Here is a 15,294-nt window from a genome sequence, read left to right as displayed (position 1 = left end):
TATGAAACTCTGCTCCCCTGGCCATCCTCAAACTAGAGATGGGAGTGTGATTTATCCCTGTCTGATGCTGCAGGGTGTCTACTGCCGGTGAGATGAGGGAGGAGGCTCTGACTGCATGAGCCTGTTTTTTTTTTTTTTTTAAAAAAGGTGTGAATATTTTCTCTGGTGTGTTTAGAGATGCAACTCTGCAGCAGAATTTAGTTTTAATGAACAGGTCCAGCTCACCATTTCCCCGTGATAACCCTAAAAGCAAAACGACATATAGAAACAAATGGAGGAAATCAATGGATTGTGGATGACTCAGCTTCAATTAAACCGCTGTTTAGAGATAACTATCCTGAAACAACACTTTGTCTTCCGCTGCTCTTATTTGATTAAGGTCTGACATTCATGTTTCCTGGTCAGACCGCCGGATTCTACTGTAATTGCTCCAAGAAACGTGTGTCCCTCAGGGCCTCGTCCATTTGTCATTCTCAGACTGTTGATGCCTTATTGTGCTTTCGGCTGCTGAGGGATTTTCACTCCTGGCTCGTAAAAATAGTGCCGTACTTCTTTCCTTATTACCCGTTTTTAAGACAGACTTATATCTTTCAGGAGAGATTAGATTTGATCATGAAATTTCCTTAGTCATTCACTTCTCTGAAAGATGTAATTTAATTGGTGGGCACTAAGGAATTGCCTGTTTTTTTAAAATTCACAATTTCCTCCCTCTAAATTTGCAACTGCCGTAACGTCTACGTTATAGGTAATCACACTAAGAGCGCTCCCGTGGGAAACGTGTGTCCTCGCTAATTTTATGATTGCGTCTGTATGGTTTCCTCTCAGATGGGTTTTAATTTGGAGGCCAGGGGTAACATGAGATAAATCCTATTGGATGACCCTGCAATGCTGGCCTTTGCCATGGCTGGCCCCATTAAAGGATACTTTATTGATTGTAAATAAGCTTTGTAATTAATGGTGGGTCACGGCAGTTCCCAGTCCAGGCTTAGACTCACAGGGAGATGTCTGCACCTGCTGCTAGCTGGATTTCTTTCATGTTTAAAAATTTAGATGGAGCTTAGTGATTAAAAATGACTTTAATTCATTCTACAGGGGGGTTGCAATATGAAGAGACTTAAGCTATAATCCTCTAATAATCATAACTCTGGGTTCTCAACATTATGCCATGACGAAGCAATTCTTCAAGCGAGGCTTAAAGCTAAACCTACATATTTAATGACAAAAGGCTAGTAACGCATTGCCAAGTTTAAAGCCTTTCACACAGGTATCCGTCCAGCTCGGAAGGCGTATTTCAGCCCTGTTTCGTTAATTCAGCCACGCTTACAAATGAATCAAGCTGCGTCTGTGTTTGATTTATTTTTATTTTTTTTTATTATCAGAACAAACAAGTGCGCTGCTCCGGGTGTGCAGAGCAGATGAAAGTGGCTCGCATCACGCGGGGCCCTGGTGAATGTGCCTTTAAGTGGTTTTTAACACACTGGAGGAGCATTACGCCTGAGCCGTGGAAGAGCCCGAGATGGGCTTGCATCCGCTTACGCACATTATCTGTGAGAGCATGCTGCTTCTTGGCTTCCCTTCACAAAGGCCGGTACACAGGGTCAGAGAGAGTGGGAATGAGAGATGTGTATACTGTACTTACACCCTCAGATGAAACACTGCTTCAGCTGTGTATATGGGTACATTTTTTGTGTGTGTGTGTGTGTGTGTGCGAGCCTGTCTCTATCTGGCGACCTGCGAAGTCGTGTATGTGTATGTGTGTGTGTGTGCTTACTTGCCTACTCAGTATCCTGTCCTCTAAGATTTCAAACATTGATTGCCTCCTCTTGAAACAGACAGACATCTCTCCCTATTTTCTGCTCTGGCAGTTAGTATACAGCTATAGCCTTGCCTTGTTAGCTCACAGCTATACATATGGAAACAGATTTATCACGCTAGACTGTGAAACTCTCGGTATTTTATCTGTCATATAGTCCTTTCAGCTGTACTGTGGAAAGCTGACATGAAGCAACAATATGTACTTACTGAGTCATGACTTTTAAGACCGTGATTTACTATTATAATCACAGAATGCCTTCTGGCCTATAGGCTAACCAGACCAGACATAATAAGCTGTTCCCTGCTCATATTTTATGCTGAGGTGAAGTTGCGGTGAGTTGCATGGATATTGCATAAATGCCCCTGCACAACCTTGGCTGTATCTCAAGAGATGAACATGCATGCCAATAGATCTGACCCGCTGCCATCTTACACACTGTTACCACTGTCTACATCTTGTCATGGGAAGCACGTGATTCATACAAATGAACGGGGTTTCAGACAGAGAGAGAGAGAGAGGGACTCGCATGGTTCCACATGACGAAACAGTCCCTCATTACTGTGAGTGTTTGTTTTTCTATGGAACAATATCTACTCAGTAGGGCTGCAAACTAACAGTTATTTTCTCAATTAACCGATGAATGTCAGAAAACTGTGACGTGTTTTGACATGTTGTAGTTTCTAAGAGAGGAACGTGATGCTTTCAAATGTTTTGTTTTGCCTTGTCGACAGTCCAAAATTCAAAGATATTCAGTTTACTGTCATGTGTGACGCACAGAAGTTTAAAATCCTCTCATTTGTGAAGCAGCAACAAGCAAATCCTTTAAAAAAAAAAAAAAAGATTATTTGATCATTAAAATGTTCTGTCGATTGATTCATTGACTAATCATTGCAGCTTTACTTCTCACCGGTGGCTGCTAGAACATTTGTGTGAGATGAAAAGCTTTATTTCTTATGTCTTTCTTGATAGTAATTAACTGTGTGAAAGCTTCTAACAAGTACAATTGGATCGCAAAAAAAAAATCTGAACTATTCCCCGTCAGCCCACGCCAGGATGTAGCCATTCACGGCGTGTGTCACCGCTCAGCCACCTTGAACTAGCACCGAGGCTTTTGATGTGACTAATGCTTTTTATCTCCCCCCCCCCCCCCCCCCCCCCCCCCCCCCCCCCCCTTCTCCCCTCCCTCCCCGGTAGGTGTAAGGATCACTTGTGTCAGTGTATCTGTAATGATTGCTGTGATTAAACCGGCTTTTAACTCGTTCTTTCTCACATTCGAGGTTGACTGTGGTGTGCTGTGACCGGCGTTGCACATCAGACAGGCGTTGCACATCAGACGTAGTGGAAAAATGAGGAAAAATAAAGATGAGAAAAAGGAATGAAATATGATGATGAAAGGACAAGCGATAAATAAAAGCCTCCGCTGGGAAGACGATACATTTGAAGGTTTGCGTCAGCCTTTGCTATTGGTAAAAAAAAAACAAAACCTTATGATATCCAAATCAGTCAGCGTTGCCAAATAGCAAGCCATTACTTCTTAATATTAATTATTTATACTAGTATTATACAATCACTGTCATACTTATATATGAGAACACCATCGGGAAATTACCCTTCTGCATTTACAGGATGATATTTCATCAGGAAACCTTTGCTAATAAGAGACAAGTGGCCATGCTTTGTTATATGATTATAAAAATTTTTACCCTTTATCCCACATGCAATTTAGCACACATAATTATAGGGAGGGGGGGGGGGGAATTAAATTAGAGAACTTTTATATCTTTTGAGGGTAAATTTGCCTGTGGCATCAGTTAACTCACTGCCCCAGTTCAGTTGCCAAGACAATCATATCAGGTGCTGATAACAGGTTTATAATAGACAACCCTGTAGGATGCTCTTCATACCACACTGAAGGGACACCGCAGGGTTCTCGCTACTCCAGTAGATAATAGCTGCATCAGGATCTGGGCCACACATTACAGAGAAATATGTCAGGCTTTTCCTCGAAGACCCGGCGATTCATGTCAGGGGTTCATTTTTTATTTAGAGGAACCTGTCAAAATGGCCCGAGTGACAAAAAAGTTCATATTTATCGTCGACGATCGCTCTAAACGAGAGCGGTTTCCTGAGCGGTGAAATTATTAGCTCCTGTGATAGTAACTGAAGTTGTAGGTCTGAGTCTACATCGAAAAAATAGAGCACAAAATATGTCATAACACTCATTTTCACCAGTCTTAATCTGACAGCGTTATTAACTCGGGAGAGATATGTTATTAGATGCATGTCTGTGTCCGACACTGTGATCCTCAGCTACCGTCGTCACTGAAACCCTGCAGACAGTCCTCCGGCTAGCCAGTCAGTGGGAAAAAAACAATATTAAAACACCATATAAAGATGGTTAAAATAGACAATTCCAGATAACATTATATTAACTTTCTTCTGCTACATTCCTCGTAAAATAATCAATTCATCAGCTTTTTCAGGCCGTGTCGTGGTCAGGAAAGCAATGTCGAGATTAGGCTTCACAACACGAGCCTGTTTCCTCCCGCTTCCTGCCTCAACATCATCATTTTTGCAAAAATAAGACCTGCACATTGAGAAGAAAATCAAAATAGTCATTGATGGATAAATGTCATCGCCTCCGCAAATGAGCAGCACAGCTGGAGTCATCTCTAGAGAGCATCTGAAGTGATTTGAGGCCGGGTCTGGTCTCATTTTTTTGCAGCTACAGTGGCTCGCCTCAATTTTTCCTCTGGTATATTTGTTGTTGTTCAAATTGACTTCTCTTTCAGTTCTTTCTTCTTTTTTTTTTTTTGTTTTTTTTCTTGGAACTTGGAGCCAAACTCCAAATTGGCAACTGCCAGGTCTGCACTCAGTTGTCAATCTTGTTGAGACTTACTGTAGACAACTTTGTTATACGGAAAAAGCCGGATAGAACCAGACGAAAAAATGTTGTCTAGGTCTGGAGGTGTTGGTGCAGTTTAAGGTTCAACTTCATCACAAATGAGGATAATCTGCTCCTATAGTCAAGTCTTTATTTAGGCTTCAATCATTAAGTTTGACTCGGTGAAAACAGACAAAGATCCGAAGAAAAAATCAATCAGTGAAGCCAAATAAAGGTGTTGTGTGGCTCAGCGTCACCCAACCTCACCATAATATGGGTTGCTTCATTGTCAATGCCATTTCCCCAGTGTCCCTCACAGTGTTAGTAGTATTATGATCCTGGAAACCTTTTAGACCCCCTCTTGTGAAAAACATTGGTTAAGCAGTACTTGGGGGAGGGGGAGGTGGCTTTTTTAAGAGCTTTTCCATGTCCTCCTCTTTGAGGTTTTTTTTTTTTTTTTTTTTTTTTTTTTTTTATTATTATTGTTTGGCTCCTCAGCTGGAGCTTGTCTGTGGGGCTTTGCTGAGTCACTCCCATCTAATGGAGAACATCTGCTGCCTTCTGATGCTTTTTACTACCAGGACTCACAGCAGAGATATGTCTGCCTGTACGAGGGGAGGGAGGGAGGGGGGGGGGGGGGGGGGGTTTGGAGGGTGGGGAGATGGAGAGGTGGAATTAGCAGGAATAGAGCAAGCTATAGTAAAGAAATGAAGACAATCCTATGGTTTAAGGTGTTCTTATCTGTCATTGTAACCCCTTTGTTGTACTGAAATTCCAACCTCCACTGATTATAATCTTAAAATACAGAATATCTTTTGTATTATGTGCACCAAAACCTCCATTCCACACGCTATAACGCTCTCCAAACTCTATTACTGACCTAGACCTTTTAAAGGCGAAGTAAAGTTTCTGTTATTTTCCTCCAAACGAACGTTTTCCTGTTGTCTCCGTACATTCGGGAAGAAGTGTCAAAAAACTAGAAACTGAACACCAATTTTTGCATATTTTCAACTCATGTAGACGAGTTCTCACCTCAATTTGTGCCACCTACACCTACAACAAGTCTAAGTCTGTTTCAGGTACCCTTTTGCCATTTTGTCGGAAGATATGTTTATGCATCAGTTGGAATATAAAACCGTTCGGCAGCTCTCAGAGGACTGGATAGTAGTTATGAAATATACCATTGTGCTGTAAATAATTCTTTGTGTGCATCGTTGTCTGTGCTGTTAGAGCTTTTTTTTTTGATAGCTTTAAATCAGCATACCTTGTGTTGCTTATTCTTCTCCATTTTTTTTATAATCTAGAACAATTTTTGATGGATTGATGGTCTAAATCACAGATAAGCAACCCAGTTAGTATCTATACATTGTGCCTCAGCAGGTAGATTGCAAGGTTGGCGGTTCGATCCCTGGCTCCTACTGTCCACATGTCAAAGTGTGGAAATGCCTTGCACATTAGCTCGCCGCCATTGGTGTGTGTGTGTGTATGTGTTTGAATCAGTGAAAAAGAGGCAAAATTGTGAAAAAAAAACCCCACAAAGGTAGTTGCATCTCACTCTCCAGCCATCATCTAATGATGTGGTCACCTAGACAACACTGTACAAAAATGCTCAATGCAGGAGGTGATTCTTTTTTGGCAGGATGTAGTAGTAAAAGCACTGGTACTTCCTTGTATTCTGCCCTAATTATTGTATAAGGAAGTCTTTGATCTTGCGCTGTGATAACCTAGATAAGACTATATACAGTTCATGGATGGGATTTCCTCCATTTAATTGTTTTCTGACGCATAACTCCCATTCATTTCTTTTAAAGGTTATTTTATTTCTCTTCAGTTGTAACAATCTATCTTTATTGTGTTGCTCTTATCTCTCTGATAATGCCTTTAACTAATGAATTCTATCAACAATGTCAGATCTCAGAGCAGATAGTTGGTCATACTGCAAGTGCTCTCAGAAATATTAATATGTATTGTCTTCTCTTTTCCCCCAACAGATTTCTCTGTAGTCTAGTCCAGGGCATCTGTCTGCTGCAGTCATGTTTAGGAACAGCTTGAAGATGCTGCTGACGGGGGGGAAGGCCAACCGCAAGAGTCGCAGCAGTGGTGAGTCTGTCTTCTGATGCCAGCCGCAGACAATGACGCATCTGCCTGTCAGCACACAGAAGGTGTTTCGCTAGTTCTGTGGGTGTATTTTAGGAAGCAGGAACACACAGCTCGGAAGATAAAAAAACATGTTTTGATCCTCAAAGAGTAATCTATGACTGCTAAAGATCCCTTAAAACCTGTTTTCTGCTTAAAATAGATCCAGACAAACTCATCAATTCGCCTGTTTGAATCGCTGCACCTCCTGTGGTGAGAACCTAACACCAGTTTTCCCACTGGTACTCGGCGCATGCTTTGGTCATGCTATATTATGCTGTACTGTAAAGATTTTTATTCCCACTATCCGCTCGCAGCAGGGTTTTTCTGAACCATCCTCGATTGTTCAGCCTTGCTTGAGAGCACCGCCGCAACGTGAAGGTTCCAACTTCAATCAAACTCTTCCGACACCAATTCAGTGGTTTCTGTAGCACCTGCTTCACCGTTTTTTGTCGCTGCGGGATTGTTTCACTCGCTTCCTTTTTTTCCTTCCGTCATTTAATAGATAGCAGCTGTTTACTTTCCTTTGCTGTGCTATCAGCGCTGTAATGAAAGGCATGGTGTTAATCTACTTGTTGTGAAAACTCAGGACATCCTGCAGCTGCAGCCCCCCCCCCCCCCCCCCCCCCCCCCTCCCCTCCACCAGTGAACCACTTTTTCCAGTTTGGGTGAACCTCAAACCTCCAACACATCGGGATTGTTTTATAGCTGCTAACAGCGTGGCGCGGTACAGGTATTTGCGCCTACTTGCAAATCTGCATAGCAAACCTTGTGCACATTGCAGCACATGTCAGTTGAAATAACCGTTAAAACACAGTTTTATTCTGAGCTCCTTGGTAAAAAAAAAAAAAAAAAAAAAAAAACCACTTGGAACCTTTTGTTCCTACACATGCATTACCGTCACTCAAGCATTATAAAGCTCTCACTTAGAGGTACAGGGCCTTTGATGTGGTCGATAATCCCAGCCACAAGCAACGCTTAAGAGAGAGCTTGGACCGTTCATTTTGGAACGGCACAGTCGGTCTTATTTGAATCTAATAAGTTTCAGGATATTGCCAGGGCAGTATAACAACCTCCACTCTCTTAACTGTCTCTCCAGGATAGGGTCTTTATTACAGTGTGAAAATATGCCTTCTAAGGGCTTTCGTCCAGCTACCCACTCGATTTGCACAGATGAATTAATTTTTGTAAAGCTTGAAATATCCTACAATGTGTTATGTTATGTCGCAACCTCTTCTCTCGACTTCACTGCTTTAATAGACGTAGTTATAAAAAGCTTGAAACGCTTGTTTTTGGAGGCTTTTTTTTTTTTTTAGCAGTATGATACAGAGAATTTCACCAAATAGGCCAGAAAATGTGATTTTTAAACCCTTTATTTGTGTGAACAGATGTATATTGAGAACAACCTAGCATGTGTCATTTTACTGGTTGTCAAATTGTAATTGAAAAATTGAATTTTTAAGGTGTCTTGTAAGTACATTCAGAAGCTTCACCTTTCCCCATATCCATTTTTTTTTTTTTTTTTTTTTTATGTTGTTCCTTAATTATTTCTAGACTGCCAGAGGCCAGGCCTTCGTTTCAGGGGAAACAAATCCTTCATTGTACTTTTGACTTCCTGGCGTATTATTATCTCCAGCTTTACTTAAACTCTCTTCTCCTCGTGGAGCACCAGAACCTGAACCTGTCAATCTGAAATGCTCTTGAATGAAACAAGAATGTATTGGTCACAAAGCCTAGCTGAATAAAACACCTTGGTATTAAAGCTTTTTACTGTTACTGGAACTACAGGACAGTAACTACCTATTACAATTGTCAGTGAAGTCACAAAATGACAAAAAAGATTAAATTGCTTATCAATTTTTCACACAAAACTGATATATACAGTTATACACATTGCTTCTATCAGCCCGTTCACTTACTGTATATTGTTATAGTTTTCACTGCAAGACTTCAAGACTGGAGTGAACTTGCTGCCGACACATCTACCTCCCCTCTGCCTTCATTGTGTCTGTGTATATATGTGTGAAGTGGAGAGGAGACCAAGCAGTAGAGCATGACTGTAGTACCCTCCAGTGTTTTGATATCTGTTGCTGTCACTTTGCAGGGAATCCACTCCTCCCAGCACATGAGTGCCGCTCTTACAATCTGTCTCCTCCACTGAAACATCTGTATCCTGCAGTCGTCGCCCCCCCCCCCCCCCCCCCCCCTCCTCCCCCTCTTCATCCCCCCGGTGTAGGACATATGTACACGCTTGAATAGATGGACACACACGCTGCCACCGTTTTCAACCTTTATTATTTAACACATGATATACATACACACACACATATACATGTTTTCATTTAGCTGCTCCATTCCTTCCAAGGACATCAGAAGGACTGTCTCTCTAGCACCCCTGACTTATCAGCTCATGGCAGACAGGGTGCGCTGGAAAGCTACGTCCCAGCGCTGCCACTGGAGGAGCACCAGGGCTCAAAGAGAGGACAAAGCTGCCCCTATGTGTGGCTGCTGAGATTGGTCTTTGGTTCAGATGTGAGATGGCAAGATAAGGTGATTGTCCTCCGTGTTTGATGCTGTTACAAGGGAGTTTCTGGCTTCAGGAATGCTCGAGCTCCAAAAAAAAGGGGGGAATAGACCCCGCTAATCTGCAGACGGCAGATGAGCCTCGCTCGTCCCTTGATCCGCGCTGGAGAAAACGTGCGAGAGCCCCAAGTTACTAAGCTGATGAATGGCATTTTTTAAATTGAATAACACAGATAAGCCGCTCTGATTGCGACGACGCGGAATTGTATAAATCTCTATCGCGACACACTCGGGGAATAGGGTGTTATCTCCGGGGGAAACTACATTGTGTTCCCTGTTTTGTCCTGAGACACTATCATTAATAGTTGAGTCAGCCTGCAACTTCCTGCCATTCTTCTCAGTCCGACTACTCTGCGATTAATCAGACGCCATTCAAGATCTGAAGGGAATGTTGACTTGAGAACACGTATAATCTCAGACCTTGAGATTCAGGCTGTTTTAAACAAAAAAAAAAAGGACAAATGTCTTGCAGTTACAGCAGCAGCAGCAGTGTTTAGATACCAGATAACGCTCTGAGACTTTTAACGCTCTGTTAAGGCACAGATCAGACTTCAACCAAGTGTGTGCGTATGCAAGTCTTCTTTGTGAGACAGAGCGACCCGTTACTGATGCCCGCGGCACTTTTCATGTACAAGTACACCCGTTTGGAAAGGAAAATGTCCCCTCATGGTCTCGGATATTGTGCCTTAACTGCCGTATGAATCGAAAACGGAAGGAGCGCGGAGGCGTTGACTTCATTTTTTGCAGCGTTATGGGTAAATTTTGACTCCCATCTCCGTCTCGCTCTTGAAAGGATGAGCAGGAGAAGTGGGTCTAGACTCGAAACAAAGTCAACAGCCTGACAGTGCAATTATAGTTTATGGCATCGGCTGATTGGAAAATGAGAAATGGGGTTGAAAGGTTGAAGCGTCTGGACAAGGAGCTGTTGCATGACTAATTACTACTCACTGGGAGAGACGGTGCCGGAGCAGCGTGGCAGCTGAGCGGACGAGATGCAGTTGACACACATGTGCACGTGCTCACATCGGGAGTTGAAATGAATTTGGATTAATGAGATTTAGCTTAGTGGTGAAAAGTATTTTACAGTTATGACTTGACTGTTATTTTTAAACATGTAACAGGCTACTGAGACACCCATGTTTTGTCCTATGAGAGACATTAAATCTATGTATAAACTGTTTGATTTATGCATACTAATAGCTGCCAAACAAAGTCATGAGTCTATGATCTAAAATTGACCTCTTTAGATTGAAGAGGGCACTCGTGTCAAATGTTCTGCTGTTGTTACAGAGAAGAATGATGCCAACTTTTAGTTAAGAGCAGACAGAAACAAATGGATAAACTTCCCATCATTTCCTTTTCATTTTAAATGTAAAAAGCAGCCTTTAAAGAAAAAAAAAAAAAAGTCATTATACCCCAGAAGGCACCACTTTCATCACCTCTCACAGCAAGTGAAGCAGCCACTCTACTCCCCTTCAGCCAGACATGGTACGTTCCAGTAACTCGACAAGTCTGAAGGCAGCAGGTGCTTGACAGAAATCAAATCGGTCCCTCTAATCACAGCACTCTAATTGATGGCTCATTTTCCACAGTGGTGGAGAAATCTAATTAGAGATCATCAGATCAGCAAACATGCTTCGAGCTCTAAGGCACGAGGAGTGACACAACAGCCAGGCCTAATGCAGTGCAAACGTAATTATCGTCAGTCTTAAACCCGCAGAGGAGCCGGCCTGCGCTGGGCAATTCTAGTAAAGTCAAACAACAGTTTAAGGCTGCAACTAACGCTTATTTTCATTATTGATTCATCCGTCGATTATTCGATCGATTCATTGATTAGTTGTTAAAATGCCAGAAAATGGTGAAAAATGTCGATCAATGTTTCCCAGAGCCTAAGGTGACGTCTTCAAATGTCCACAACCTGAAGATATTTAGTTTAATATCATAGAAGATTAAAGAAACCAGAAAATTTTCACATTTAACAAGCTGGAATCAGAGAATTTGTACATTTTTTTTCTTGAAAAAATGACTCAAAACGATTCATCAATTATCAAAAGAGCTGGCGATTAATTTAACAGTTTGCAACTAATCGATTAATTGACTAATGGTTGCATCAAATCATCATATATTATGCCTTTACTTAAAAAAAGAAGTATGGATCAGTCTACTTTTGTTCTTTTTTCTGTCTCTCTGTTCACCCTACATGTTTGAGAGTTGATCAAACTTCCTGGATGCATTATAGCATTTTAAAAACTTAATGAAGTGCAAAAATTGATATGTGTTATGAGACATGAGATAAAATGTTAAATATACAAATAATTTTCCATGGTGAATTGCTCTGTTTTCACTACTTACAGTAGATTTGAATGATTCTTTGGGTTTGTCTGTCACCATCACCTTTTTTTGTACAAAGAAAACAGAAAATCAAGCATAACATGATTTTTGTTCTTACAACATGGACACGGGAAGCTAAAGTGGCCCCACTTTAATTGCTATTATGATGCTGCAGTTTTACATGCTTCTATTATTTTGTTCAAGTATTCCTCAGCTCACAGATTATAAACCTGTAATTACTGTATTCCAAAGATTTTACAGGTTAAAAAGATAAATGCCTTGTATTGTGTTGATCTTCTAGTATGTTTAAAACTGTTGAAAGTTGATATTTTGTGAACTATTTTAAATAAATACATTGTATTTCAGTTCATTTAAACCAAAACATACCATTGCTATGTTTTGGAAATACCCTAAAAAACTATTGGCCAGTGGATAAGAGAACTAGAAACTAATCATGAACAAGCCTTTTGTAGACTTTGATGTAAAACTCAAACAGTTATATCAAGATATTAATGGACAATTTGTATTAATTCTTATGTTTGCTTATATATTGATCTGTCTTATTTTTACTGGTGCTTTTTAGTTTGGATTTTATCTGTTGGGGTAGTTTTGTATTTTAAAATCTAATAAACGCAATGGAGAAAAAAAAATGTAAATGCAGATGTTGCAAATTTACATATATATTGCTTCTTACATGCAAAGCAAGCTATGGAATATCCAGTGAACATTAGTGGCTGTGCTGACTGCATAGAAATTAATCATTCCACCTAGTACAATATTATCAGATAGATGTAAGAGGCTACAGGAGGAGCAGCAGCAGCAGCTTAACATGAGCTGATTCTGGCTGATCTCCACAGAGCGACAGATTGGCGCCTACTGCTCCACAGAATGTCCCCTTCCTTCCTGTATTAATGAACCGAGTGGGGGGAAAAAAAAAAAAATGAATGGAGCGATTTCACTGTACTAGGTCCTGTTAACATGTGGGAACACTGTACTCCTGCAGAGTGGATATCACATGGAGCCCTTCAGTTGCCCTGTTCTATAAATATGACAAAAAGCTTGCTGTAGATGTAAAACCCCCCAAAATATCTTTTATTATTTTTCTTTCTTATTTGTCTTTAATATTTCTTACATTGTGGGAAATTGATGCCTGATTTGTATTCACCTGATGTTTGTGTTTTTCTGTCGTGTCATTCTCTGACTATTGTAGAGCGTAGACTCATCTGTAAACGTATTTTCATCTCACGCTGTGCATTAGTAACCTCGGTATGTCTTAATTCCCTTTTAAATGTGAACATTAAGATGCTGTGTAAACACAGACTGTAGCCGGCAAAGCAGACAATGAATCCACGAATCAATATGGTGCACAGTCGCCGAGAGGAGGTTTGACCTTTGGTTACTAAGGACAACGGTCTGATGTCTACAACCTCCTCGAGCTTCGGTGCAACGTGTCGTTTAGCTTTTCTTTCTTCAGCTGTTGACATTTATTTCTGAGGTGCCTTTATGCAGCGGTGACTAAGCACCTCTGCAGCACCAGATACCGTCTGCCACAGTAATGTTTCTGTGTCAAGAATCTGCACCAACAATGAGATGCCTTCTCGTGTAGATATATGCACGAGTATAATCGGTCTTCTTTATCAGAGCTTGTGAGATAAAGTGTCAGAAACTGCTTGTTTTTTGGTGCTTCACATGGTCCTTTTGCCCTGAAGATTGTCTTGTATGTGTTCCTCTTCTCTCTAGAAAGCTTATCATTGATAACGTCTCTTAGAAAACCCAGTATGTGGTTGGTCTGCGTAGGTTTCCTTTGCGTGTAAAGAGTGGTGATGTGAAGGGCCCCTTAGTAGGAAGACCTCATTACCTCCTCACTTGTGGCCTCATCAGCCGTCTCCCAAAGCCGCAAAGAACAGGAAGAAGTTGCTTCTCGCATAAGGTCAGAGGCAATATATCCAATGCCGCTAAGGTGGGCACACGGTCTCCAAAGCTGCCAACCTCATCAGCAGGCACTGGGTAACCATGGTAACAAAGCTGTAGCTAAACGAAAAGTGTGCTGAAGGTCAAAGACAATCCAGACGGATTGTCGAGAGGGCCGGGGGGTGGCTTAGAGACGATGTGCCCGAAGTGTCAGCGTTGGCACTCTAGTATTTTGTGGAGTGTGGGAGGCACTTATGGGCCCATCATTATGGTTCAGTGGCGCCTCTTGATGCACATACCGCCCTTGTCATGGCCACCCATGTGCCTCTACTGAATGACCTCCTTTAAGTCCTTCAGGCTCAAGATAGTGACAGTCTGAAACCTCTTCTAGGATCCTTTGCTCGGAGAGTCATGGTTAAGGCAGGATGGTTGAAATCAATATCACAATATGAAGTTATGAGTTACACTAAATCCACTTTTTTTTTTGAGTTGGGCTCAGAAAGTTGAGTTGAACTCTCGGTGGTATGGTATTTTTTATTCTTCCTGATGCAAACGGTGGAAATCCATGTATTACATACTGTGTCTAGCAGCTATCCAGCTTTCATAAAACCATAACTACACGACTCTAATTTGGAGTGATGTGAAAAGAAACAGAGATTTGGAGCGTGCAACTGACAGTAGTTGGGTTGTAGTTCTGTATAAATGAAATGTGAGCTGACACACTGTATATAGAGAACAGTGTTGATGAAACTGAGACGGACCAAGTGGTTAAAATGTGTCCGAATTTGGGTTTGTTTAAAGGTGTTCAGTTGTTCTTCAGTGAGGATATTTTTCTGATGTCATTTTATGTCACAATGTGGCAAATTTATGCAAAATCAGTGCTGAAAGGAAAATTAATCTACAAGTAATATATCAATAAAAAATCTTTTGTTTCCAGCTTGTCAAATGTGAACATTTGTGACTTTTCTCTGTTTTATATCATTGTAAATTGAATATTTTCGGGTTTTATGTTGATTAATTGATTAAAAATAATCAAGCATATGATATGATGTAGGAAATGTGTACAAAAGCCAATATAAAATAATAAAATTGATGCATTGAACATCAATGTATAGTTCATATATAAAACAAAAACTTATAATTATTAATCACTCAATCATTACATAATATAATAATTCATAGCATCCCACTGACACTTGATAAATAATACTACTGTATACAGTGCGTGTGGTGCTTTGAAGAAAGTTTTAAAGACAGTACCCAGTTATTGGCTGAATAAAAAAAAAACCTCAATACTCTCAAGTGCATTCTTTGTTGTAATAGCTGCTACTCACTGCTGCCAATGGTACTCAGCTGCACATTGTTCCTTTTGTACCGCCATCGTTGCAATAATCACAGTGAAGCACATCCTCTCATGGCTTTTTTGCTACAGTACACTCTGATGTGTGAAAGATGGTGTGAATCATGTCTCGGGGTTAGCGAGTCACCCGTCTGCCTCCTGTATTCAGCAGTTCTTGGGTTTTGAATGCCGTTATTCATCTGTATTGAAGGCCCCCATGTCTAAAATCAGTACAAAACACGTCGTTCTCGCTGTGTGTTGCTGAGTAATTTCGCTCGCTGCATTAAAGTACAG

The 15,294-nt window shown here is 41.0% G+C and overlaps 1 protein-coding gene across 6 annotated transcripts in view; it reads left to right on the top strand.

Moving 5' to 3' along the window:
• tanc2b (tetratricopeptide repeat, ankyrin repeat and coiled-coil containing 2b) overlaps positions 1 to 15,294 on the top strand; it is a 144,603-nt gene that overhangs the window by 33,461 nt on the left and 95,848 nt on the right. For all 6 annotated transcript variants that reach the window (XM_044337045.1, XM_044337041.1, XM_044337047.1 and 3 more), the window contains exon 3: positions 6,692 to 6,800. In XM_044337045.1, coding sequence (XP_044192980.1) covers positions 6,734 to 6,800 — 67 coding nt within the window. In that variant the 5' untranslated portion in view covers positions 6,692 to 6,733. The remainder of the gene's footprint in view (positions 1 to 6,691; positions 6,801 to 15,294) is intronic.

This window comes from Thunnus albacares, chromosome 20 (genome assembly GCF_914725855.1).
Source record: "Thunnus albacares chromosome 20, fThuAlb1.1, whole genome shotgun sequence".
In the NCBI taxonomy this organism is placed as follows: Eukaryota; Metazoa; Chordata; class Actinopteri; order Scombriformes; family Scombridae; genus Thunnus; species Thunnus albacares.
The sequence above is the reverse complement of the archived record's forward strand: the minus strand, read 5'-3'. Positions and strand labels throughout refer to the sequence as shown.